Raw genomic sequence first — 11,405 nt, 5'->3', positions numbered from 1 at the left:
CGCCAGCGGCTCGACGAGCTCCAGTCGCTATGGGAACAGATCAGGAAGGAGACGGAGAAGCGTCACAGCCGGCTCAGCGAGGCCCACGAGGCCCAGCAGTACTACTTCGACGCCGCCGAGGCCGAGGCCTGGATGAGCGAACAGGAGCTGTACATGATGTCAGAGGAGAAGGCCAAGGTGAGGGAGGGGTCATGGGGCAGGATGGTGAGGGGAAACAGCAGCTGGGGGTGGTTGGGTAGTTAGAAGGAGCAGTTTGTGTTAGACGTTTTCTAAATTCCTAAAGAAGCAGCAGCTTTGTGAGAGTTTGTTAGCATTGGTCGATGTTTTAGCTCTCTTTAACATACCTTTGATTTGTCAGTTCTCCTAATAATCTAGTGTTATCATTTAGCTCGAAGCACAGCAGGCTTAACATCTGCCATCACCATATTATCGTGTGTATTATTAACATGATATCAATATTTCATTTTTTAAATATAATAGTTATCGTCAGTACTAGTGTGTCACGACACCCTGTTGTTACCATGTAGTTCTGTTTATCTTTAGCTAACGTTAGCGCACTTGAACGTTAACAAGCTAACGTTAGCGCACTTGTATGTTAACAAGCTGATGCTGGACTCACACCATGTTAGCAGAATGAAAATAAAAGATATTAAATGAAAAGTCCAGCAATTTTAAATATCTTAATTATTTGTGTTGATTCGTTAACAAGACAGATGGATAAAATTTAATATTTTTTACAGTTGAGTTAATTGATGTGAAACTAAAAGAGAAATGGGGTTTAAAAAGTACCGTATTCAGTGTTGTGTTCAGGGTCATGTTGGTCTGAGTTTCTGCCCTCTGGGTCTAAAACTTCCTGTTTCTTTGTTTTAGTTTTGTTTCACCTGCCAGTTCCTCAGTTTGTGTTTCTGTGAGTTTGGTTAGTTAGTTGGTGTCTGCTGGTTCTGCTGTGTCTCTGCTGGTCAGTACATTTCATTTTTATGTCATATTACATATTTCATGCCTGAAAACAAGAGGTGGTTTCAGTTATATTCTGTTTTAATTTGACAGTTGAGTAGTTTGGGTTTTACCGAAGTGTTTGTCTCTAACTTTCAGGTTAAAGGTCACATCTGTAAATCAGGTCATGTTAAACTGCTCAGGTGGAGACAGGTTGAGTTCGACTTTGAGTTTGTGTTTTGAGGAAAAACAATTCCTAAAACTTAAAATCAAATCTGCAGTTTCTCCTCCACATCTTTCTTTTTCAGTGTCATTGTTTATTCTACCATCCTGTCGTTCCCACTCTTTCTCTGTTTCATTTTACATAACTCTCTCCAGCCCCTTACTTACTTTCCACCTCCATCTCTCTCTGTTATTTCCTCTGAGGTTTCTCCCTCTGTCCTCTTTTTTTATTTCTTCTGGAGACGTCTAAGAGAAATCTGTGTGTCTCTCTCAGGACGAGCAGAGTTCGGTGGCCATGCTGAAGAAGCATCAGATCCTGGAGCAGGCGGTGGAGGATTACGCCGACACTGTCCACCAGCTGTCCAGCACCAGCCGGGGCCTGGTGGCCGCTGGACACCCTGACAGGTGAGGAGGGGAGAAATCGCAGGTCAAAGGTCAGGAGTTACATGTGAAGGACCACGATTTAAATTTCATTTGTCCTCTTCCTGCTGCAGCGAGCGAATCGGGATGCGTCAGTCTCAGGTGGACAAGCTGTACGCCGGCCTGAAGGATCTGTCGGAGGAGCGTCGAGGGAAACTGGACGAGCGTTTCCGTCTCTTCCAGCTCAACAGAGAGGTGGACGACCTGGAGCAGTGGATCGCTGAGAGGGAGGTGGTGGCCGGATCCCACGAGCTGGGACAGGACTACGAGCACGTCACTGTCAGTGCAACAGTTTTATCATCGGCATTTTCATAGTCATTGATTTTATGGTTTTTCAAATTTTAACCACTTGAATTTTAGTCCTTTTATCATTTTGTAACGGCAGATATTAATTTCAGATATGTTGTAGTTCAGTGTCTCTAACAAACTGGAACCTTTTGTTTCTTCCCTCCATCAGATGCTGCAGGAGCGCTTCAGAGAATTTGCCCGTGACACCGGGAACATCGGTCAGGAGCGCGTGGACGGCGTCAACCGTCTGGCGGACGAGTTGATCAACACCGGCCACGGCGACGCCGCCACCATCGCGGAGTGGAAGGACGGCCTGAACGAGGCCTGGGCCGACCTGCTGGAGCTCATCGACACCCGGACGCAGATCCTCGCCGCCTCCTACGAGCTCCACAAGTTCTACCACGACGCCAAGGAGATCCTCAACCGCATCTTGGACAAACACAAGAAGCTTCCCGAGGAGCTGGGCCGGGACCAGAACACAGTGGAGACCCTACAGAGGATGCACACCACCTTCGAGCACGACATCCAGGCTCTGGGAACACAGGTACAGGAACCATGAGATACCTGGAACTCACTGAGATGATACGAGAAATAAGAATTTAAATTTAAAGAGTTTTTACGTCTGATCTTCATGTTTTTACACTTTCAATGTGTTTTAAACCTGAACCTGCTCCTCCTGCTCCTCTCTCAGGTGCGGCAGCTTCAGGAGGACGCCGTCCGTCTGCAGTCGGCTTACGCTGGAGACAAAGCCGACGACATCCAGAAGAGAGAGGGAGAGGTGAGCTTCAGTGTCAGACAGCAGTGAAACGTAAACCACATCAGGACTGGGCTCAGTTTACTTTGAATACAATCAGGAAATCTGAGCGACAGGTCTGTCTCAGTATCACCTGAGACAGAACGACCTTTCTCCTATTTGGCACATGACTTTAAAACTCTAATGATAAACATACACATTTTAAAAAATACTTTGTGATGTAATAATTTAAAATGAATTGGACCCAGCACTGGTGTTAACGAATCACTGTCAAGGGCCCTTTGCCTCATGCATGCTGCACTGCTGCTGCACTAACTTTGCACTGTTCCTCCGCTCCAAAGGATCTGATCAGAAAACAAACACTGTAGTTACGAGGCGAGAGAATAAAAGATGCTGAACATGTGGTACTGTTACAGTAATTTTATTGAAGATAATACAACCAGCTGTAGATGATAAACGCAGACTAGAATCTTACAGGGCATGGTCAAAATGAAGGAGACACCATGATAAAGTGTTGATCCTGAGGAAAACACCTGAACTCACTATAACCAGGTCGTCTGGTTGATGATTTCCCTTCTAGGCTCAAATTTTGCAGTGATTGTTCTTTTGGAAAAATGTCAAATGTGACTTTGGTTTGATTGTAACAGTTAGTAGACAGACTGGTAATAATAATGTTTATCTTTGACCTTTTTCTGCCCAGTTTTTTAAGGTGGATTTTCCAGCGTCATTTACCCGAAAGAAACTTTATCTTACTATCTCCATCTGATGGTTTTACATCTTATTCCAAAAGCACTGAGGTCTACCAGGAGTGGTTTCTTGTATAACTGGTTATGTTGCAGGTTGAATCACTAACTGTGTTCAGACACAACGTGAAGTGAATTCACAGATTCAGTAAAGGGGGTGGGGGGAGGGGGTGCAAATTGACGACAGCTCAGCAAGGTGAACGTTCACTTCACGTCCTGTCTGAATCCAGATTTAGAGCCTGGTCCTGCCGAAACAGTCTGTAAGACATGAAACCCTGCCATGATGACGTCTTTAAAGATGCAGCAGTTGTTGAGTTAATGAACATTAATGTTCTCAAACATCTGTCTTTATTTCATACATTTTTCTCTACAAAAAATACTGTTTTGCATCATAAAATAACTTTTTTGATTCTCCAAATTCAGAATTCATTCAAATCTACGTCTGAATCATTTTTAGGAAATGGGAATCTTAAAAAAAAAATAACAAGTGGAATTTCCCTTTAGTACCACCATGACTTGCCCGAGCTTGTCGTCTCCTGACAGTCAGAGTGTTGATGATGATGAGCACTGAGTGTTTTTGATGGCGTTGTGTTTTGACCATTCCCTGTATGTCCATTTCCCTGCACATCCCCTCTGTCCACCCAGAAGAGAAAGGGAGAGGTGAGACTCCGTTTACCAAAAACATTGGCTTTGCATCAGTCTTCATTTTGGCTGCAGTTTTAGACTTTCTGTTAAACCTCCCGACTAAAATGTCGATTAATTTTAGTGACATTTTAGTCGTTTTCATGCAGTTTTAGTTTTAGCCTGGTGCTAGTCAAAGACCTGGTGATTTGCAAACACTCGTAGGGTTCGGTTTTATTTTTTTATTAGATCGCTGTGTGGGTGGATCTTTGCACACAACACAAACTAAATACAAACTCAGTTCATCTGATTGACAACTTTCCTGCATTAGTACCAATAAAGCTGTTAACCCCACCCACCTGGGCCTCTGAGGAGGTGAAAACAAACGCTACTAGTGGTTTGCAAATACAGTTTGGGTCTGGTCAGTCAGTGAAGATAAAAGCTGAAAATTTAGGTCTAGCTTTTCTCAAATCAATTTAGTTCAATTCATTTAATGCATTTTTAATATTTCATGGCTGCACACGATGGTGCAATCAAACGTTTTTGTTCGCATTGACTTAAATGTAGTCGCTTGTTAACTGGCAAAGTATCGCCGCTTGCAGTCCTCTGCAGCCATGTCTCCATCTTTGTGAGCAGTGTCTCAGTGTCAGATGGGTTTGGAAATGTTCCAGAGAAGATGAAAAGACTCTGTTCAAGTCTTGCCTTTCGGTCTGGAGGGGGTAATCAACAGACGTTCATTTTGCAGACACGGCAGACAGACTGACGGCTTCCTCCCTCCTCTGTCTGCAGCTCTGCTTTGTGAAGCTCACACGCTCTGACTTGTGTTGCTGCTTCTGGCTGGAAAACGCAGTAGAACTGTGCTGTATTTATTTCTACTGTGCGCTGTGATGCAGCGAAGCAGCTCGTCAGTCTCAGCCCTGAAACGAGACAGGATGATGTTTTTAAAATACAGGTTGCATCGGATGATCGATGTTCTCGGTGCATGTCGGTTTGCAAACGTCTGTCGATGAAACTGAGAATCAGTATCATCTTAGAAAATTAACTCTTGTGTAAGACATGAAAAGAAATTAGTAAATGTGAGGTGTCTGATGTCACAACATTTCATGAAGCCACAGAAGAGGCAGCACTCCACCCATTAAATCATTCTGAATGCTAATGCGGAATTACACACCTGCTGGTGGCCATATTGTATTGATCATTGATTAGACTTTGTTAATGTCTGACAGGACACTGATCAGTTAATCTGACTGAATGTTAGAAAGTAGCTGGTAGCTAGCTAATTATAGTGTCCGTGCAACTAATCGCCACTGTCTAGATATCAACTCCACTAGCTCACCTAGCTAGTAGAAGCTAGAATTAGCTTGCTGAGATATTAGTTTGGCCAGTGGGTATTTAGCTTGCTGACGTTTAGCCCAAGTTATGATAGCTAACTAACTCTTTGTTAGCTAGCTACTAGCGAAGTATGGTTAGCTGTTCGCTACCTAACCATAGTGTCTGTGCAACTAATCACCACTGTCTGCATCTCAATCTCACTAGCTCACTTAGCTAGTAGAAGCTAGCATTAGCTTACTAAAATATTAATCTAGCTACTGGGTATTTAGCTTGCTGACAGTTAGCTCAGGTTAATATGAGCTGTATTCACTTTGACTGAGAACATTACTGAGAGGCTCGACAGACACCGGACGACTAGCTGCTTCAGCAGGACATCGACCATTAAACAGGGATGGTGGTTTGATCCCTCCACAAAACTGGACCCATTATTTCGTATTTAATGAGTTTCAACAGAGTGTCTCTCAAATCTGCAAAAAGGTTAAAAAACAACACATGCATTTTAATTTACGAGCAGAGATAAAAACATACATGAGTTTAAACTTTTGAAAACCAGGTTGTCGGTTACAGTTAAATCCTAGTGGCTTGTTAATCATTATCGTTATTAATAATGAATCAAAGTGTCCACACGGTGGCAGCAGGTTTTTTAAAGGTGCAGCTTCCTCAATATAATTGTAAGATTAAACACAAATATAATCTCAGTGTAACTGTCATGTTGCCTTCCCCCCGACATGGTGGGTGCTTTTGCATTTGCGACCTGCACATTTGTTTGCGCTGTTTTTTATTTGCTTTTATCCCTTTTTTTTTTTTATCTCCCTGGGTGGGGTAAAGCCCCCCCACAGGACCCTGGCACCAGACATGACAAGACTCTGTATTTACTGTTAATGTAAATATTCTTTACAAAGACCAATTTCACCCAATAATTAGATCAATAATGCTGCAGCAGAGTCTTGATTTCCCTCATGGTTCAGTACATGAAGAAGGTTTTTATTCATCAGGTGAAACCAGTTCTGATCTTTGGGTCTCTCTGGTCTAATCCCTGCTCTGTGGTCCGTCCCGTCCCCCCCCCAGGTCCTGGACGCCTGGAAGAACCTGCTGGAGGCGGTGGAGGGCCGGCGGCTGAAGCTGGTCGACACCGGAGACAAGTTCCGCTTCTTCAGCATGGTGCGGGACCTGATGCTGTGGATGGAGGACGTCATCCGCCTGATCGAGGCCCAGGAGAAGCCCAGGTAGGAGCTCACTTCTCTCCCTGCTGTCGTCACGGTGATGAGTCGGTGTCTGGTGATGCTCTGACGTGTTAAGTTGCTGAGGTGAACAGGTGATACGCAGACATGCACATACTGTTGTGTTATAATGAGTCTCTCACTTCACCACAGTCACTGTTTTTATACGTGAATCCATTTGACTCAACAGCAACAATCCACATGACTGCAATTACAGGATTTGAATCAATTAAGCTTTTTTGATTAAGGAAACGTAATTAAAATATTCCTGTTGGTTTCATTTTGATAATTTAGCAATATAAAAACAACAGATTGACATTGATATTCTGACTCAGAGAAACTAAACATCTGTTCCACCCATCCTTTTTAATTTCCTCCTGCTGATGTCTCCTCTCACAACACAGCACCTGAAGAGAGGAACAGCAGAGATAAAGAGCAGCTGTGATTGAGGCGGTTTATTGAGCTTGACAAGAAAAAAGAAAACAGTAAAAATATTAACACATGTACATAAAGCTTTGGTGTTTGAGAATACGACTCATAAAAATGACAAAAAAACAATATTAAGACTCATGCTTCTCCTGAGTGTCTGTGTTTCTGTGACGATCTGAATCCAGAACTTATTATAACTTGATAACGGAAATATTTATGAGACTGCGCAGCCTTGTTCTTTGTCTGTCGGCTCAGATTATCAAAAGTAATCAATGAACCGTTTTTAATATTGAATATTGATTTTGGATCTTTAGAAGCTCGACAATCTAAATTTTGTTCCATTTATTAATTTTTTTATCGTCTCATGTCGATTAAAACTCACGGTTGATGAAATCAGAAGCAGAATTTATCAACAGGTGTGTTTCATACTGTTGATGTTGTTTGTTTGTTTGCTTGTTTGTTTTCCCGCTTGTTCTCAGGGACGTGTCGTCGGTGGAGCTGCTGATGAACAACCACCAGGGCATCAAGGCAGAGATCGACGCCCGCAACGACAGCTTCACCTCCTGCATCGAGCTGGGCAAAGCCCTGCTGGCCAGGAAGCACTACGCTTCAGAGGAGGTGCAGGCGCCGCCGCCGCGTACTTTAAGACACATTTTACATCCAGAACATCTGAACAGTTTCCACTCTATTTTTTATTTCCAGATTTTAATCAGCTGTCAGAAATTAGCAGCGTTTATTTTTGGATTAAATTCTCGTATTTGTTTTAGTTTTAATTCCAGGTTTGATTAAAATGTTTTGCAGGTTTTTCTGTGTCACTTTCCGTTGTGCAGCTTTTTTCCACCGATTATCGTCTGTATTTAGTTTTTACTTCAAACCTTTAACATCAGTTGTTAAACATGAACAAATATCATCACCACCAACCATAAACCAGAGCAGCTGAACTTTGTGCTCACAGGGATTTTTAAGAGGATTAAAATGGTGAAATCCTTGTTTTAAACACCAACATTTATGAGTCTAGATTGAGTTTATGAAGCTGCTCATGATGTTTTTCCACAGTTTGAAGTTTCTTGTATTAATTCTTCCTCCAAACCACAAGAATACATTTGGACTTTTTTTATTTTTATTTTAACATTTAAATCTTTTCTTCTGACGTTTTCTCTCCTCAGATTAAAGAAAAGTTGCTACAGTTGACGGACAAGAGGAAAGATATGATTGACAGGTGGGAGGACAGATGGGAGTGGCTAAGACTGGGTGAGTCAAACTGTCGTTTAGTCATGTGGAGTAAAATAAGACGAATAAATCCGGATTAATGTTTGTTAATGTGTGTGTTTTTGTGTGTGTGTTCAGTCCTGGAGGTGCACCAGTTCTCCCGGGACGCGGGCGTGGCCGAGGCGTGGCTGCTGGGTCAGGAGCCGTACCTGTCCAGCAGCCTGATTGGCCAGAGCGTGGACGAGGTGGAGAAACTCATCAAACGCCACGAGGCCTTCGAGAAGTCGGCCGCCACCTGGGAGGAACGCTTCGCCGCGCTGGAGAGGCTGACCACGGTGAGACGCACCACGATCCTCATGCGCCCAGGCCGAGTGACACCAGGTAAAGTCTCAGGTGTTGAAACGTGTGCTTGTGTGTCCAGATGGAGTTACTGGAAGTGAGAAGAAGGCAAGAGGAAGAAGAGAAGAGGAGACAACCCACGCCCACTGAGGCTCAGCCCGTCGACGCTGCCGCACAGCAAAAGTGAGAGTTGTTGTTTACTGTTGTGTGTGTGTGTGTTACAGGCTGAAACAGTCAGTAAATCCTGAGATTGAAAGTTGATTGATAAACAGCCGTTAATAAAGTTTGAACATCTACAATTCAATGAGAGAAGATGATCAAAAGCTTGAGAGCAGCTACTGAACGGACAAAATGTGATGAGATTGTTTTGTCCAGAACGAATTAACGTTTCTTTATTACAGTTTCTCATATTTAAAGATTTTCTTCTCACTTTTTTATTAATCTAAATTGAATCTCATTTGCTTCAAAGTAAAATTAGTCATTTAAATCCATAAAACAGAGAGTGAATCTCTGTTCAGTGGTTGTGGTTTTTATAGCTTTGATTTTTTTTTGGGCGATTTACTTTGTTGTTGACAGAAATTACACTTCACCTGCTTTGACTTTCACTACTGTCACATGCAAGTAGCACTTCCTCCACTGTTTTTCATACAGTTTTAAAAACTTTAAACTCTCAGTCTCTGGTGATTTTTCTAGTGCAAGTGAAAACAAAACTAAAAAACTAAAAAAAAGGAAACGGGGCAAATCCAACGGATCGATATCAGCCAAAATAAAACTAATCAACATCTGGTCTTTTCTTTACTGAACTGCGTCTTGCAGAACTTTGCACAGATGTAACGGAGACGTTTCTGTAAACATCTGGAGCAGCAGAACAACTGATTCCCTGAACACTGAACATGGTGGTTGCAGCTGACGGTCACATTCACCCGTTATGAGGCTGTTGTTGTGTTTGTGTCGGTACTCTGCCGGAGATGGTTTATTAGGTAACACACCTACTCCAGCAGAGTTCTCTGTAGCTTCACTTCATGTCGGTAAACTTTCCTTCGTATCGTATTGATGATTTAAGATTGAACCTTTTTAGTTTTGAACCAGGACTTTCAGTATTTGGATTAAGAGGTTCATAAAAAAACAAGGTGGTCGTATTACTGCGGAATCAGTAGACGGTATTAAAGGGCTCAGACTGGGGTCGAAGCCAAAAACAGCCTGACGGGCAGGTCGAGAGTGACGTCCATCCAGAGTGTGTCTAACTGTTTGTGTACCTGTGTGTGTCCGCAGGGAGGGAGAGCCGGTGTCTCAGAACGGGCTGCCGTCCGACCAGGAGTCCCCCAGGGTTAGTTACCGCTCACCTGCCTACCAGAAATACAGCAGCACCCTGCAGAGCCGCAGGGGCACCGCCGCACCCTGACACACACACACACACACACACACTGATGATGTGTACATCCAAGACACACAATATAACCATACACAATCCAAAGCACATGCACACAGAGACATGAAACAAATCACAAATCATTAACCTTTGACCTCATACACATCACAGACTCTGTTGTTAGCCACGTGTGTTGTATCCTTCCTCCTCACACACTCCTGGGGTCGGCACATGAATATTCCTCCTGTATTAAGCATTTATTGTTTGCTCCTCTTCCTCACTCATTAATCGTTTCTTCTTTAATAAGTGTAATAAGTTTAATTTTATCGTTAACTGATAATGACAGCTGCTTGGTTTTGAGATATTAGTGTAATTACTTTAGACAAAATCACCTCTAATAATCTCTTTAGTTAGAGGAACAGGAGACAGGAAGCAAAGGGACTGATGGGAAATGAAGTCTAAATTTGGAGACCAATCAGCATCATTAGTTTGTAGTTATCAGCAGCATAGCACTGATCATTTCATTCCACATAATGCACCTTTAAGATGCAGTTCTACTGATTAAAGAGTTTACCTGCAGGTTTTATTCCAAAGCCGTTGTCTTCACCTGGATCCTCTTTCAGTACTAACGAGGTGTGTTTCAGTTCTGATCCCTGTCAATGCTGCAAGACAAGTTATGGGATGAAACCAAACATGGCCGTAGTGTCTGCGTCACGACTTACCGCTTCATAAAGAGACGTTTTCTAGTCTGGACTTTTGTTTTAATGTTCGCTGACGTAGACAAAGTGGTAAACCTGTCACTCAGGCAAACTCCCTCTGAAACATTCCCTTCTTTAACCTCTAATACCTCCTTCAAAAGCATCACCAAGAAAACAAATGAGAAGCTAAATGAACCTGAGACTTTCTTTTACCAACTGTTTTCCCGTTCACTTTAGTAGCACCTAGTGGCCACTAGAGGAACTGCAGCTAATAAGGTTCTGGTTTCAACACCCAGCTGAAGTACGGAGCTGTTTTTATTTGATTATTTTCATTTGGAGGCATCTGTAAATGGTCCTCTTTGATTTCAGGATGTTGCTTTTATGTTTATCAAGTCGTTACAGGGCAGATTTTCTTCTGATTTGGCGCCATCTGTTAAAATGCTTTAGTCCTGAAAGTCTTAAACATGTAAAGACAAAGTTAAAGAAGTCACCACTGAAAAGAAGATCCAGGTGGACACGCAAACTTTTGTAATCAATTTGGCCTCAGATAAACTTTCACAAGTCAATACACAAGTTTTCCTAAACTTCCCTCACATTCCTTTTTGTATTTATTTTTGCTCAGTGAAATAAATTAGAAATAGACCAGAAAAAGAAGAAATGAAATTGTACTTTTTAAACCAAAATAACCAGAAAGTCCTGTTAATTATTTATTAATGTTTTTTTGAGACACTTAGTGAAACAAGTGTAAATCCCCAGTTGGTTTGACTGTGAGTGTGACTGGATAAGTGATGTATGGGACGACAAAACACACACACACACACACACACA

General features: G+C 42.5%; 1 protein-coding gene across 1 annotated transcript in view; it reads left to right on the top strand.

Annotated features, from left to right (window-relative positions):
• Positions 1-11,405, top strand: part of LOC111650876 (spectrin beta chain, non-erythrocytic 1-like) — a gene marked incomplete at its 5' end in the record, with an annotated part of 19,663 nt that overhangs the window by 1,844 nt on the left and 6,414 nt on the right. The window contains 11 exons of the mRNA XM_023400823.2: positions 7-177; positions 1,430-1,560; positions 1,650-1,854; positions 2,033-2,407; positions 2,555-2,641; positions 6,382-6,539; positions 7,442-7,580; positions 8,129-8,213; positions 8,310-8,506; positions 8,593-8,693; positions 9,783-9,837. Of these exons, the coding sequence (XP_023256591.1) occupies positions 7-177; positions 1,430-1,560; positions 1,650-1,854; positions 2,033-2,407; positions 2,555-2,641; positions 6,382-6,539; positions 7,442-7,580; positions 8,129-8,213; positions 8,310-8,506; positions 8,593-8,693; positions 9,783-9,837 (1,704 nt within the window). The remainder of the gene's footprint in view (positions 1-6; positions 178-1,429; positions 1,561-1,649; positions 1,855-2,032; positions 2,408-2,554; positions 2,642-6,381; positions 6,540-7,441; positions 7,581-8,128; positions 8,214-8,309; positions 8,507-8,592; positions 8,694-9,782; positions 9,838-11,405) is intronic.

The sequence above is a fragment of the Seriola lalandi genome, unplaced genomic scaffold (genome assembly GCF_002814215.2).
Source record: "Seriola lalandi dorsalis isolate HSWRI2012SDOR001 ecotype SW California unplaced genomic scaffold, Sedor1 jcf7180002052974, whole genome shotgun sequence".
NCBI lineage: Eukaryota > Metazoa > Chordata > Actinopteri > Carangiformes > Carangidae > Seriola > Seriola lalandi.
Note: the sequence above shows the minus strand (reverse complement) of the source record. Positions and strands in the feature narration are given on the sequence as shown.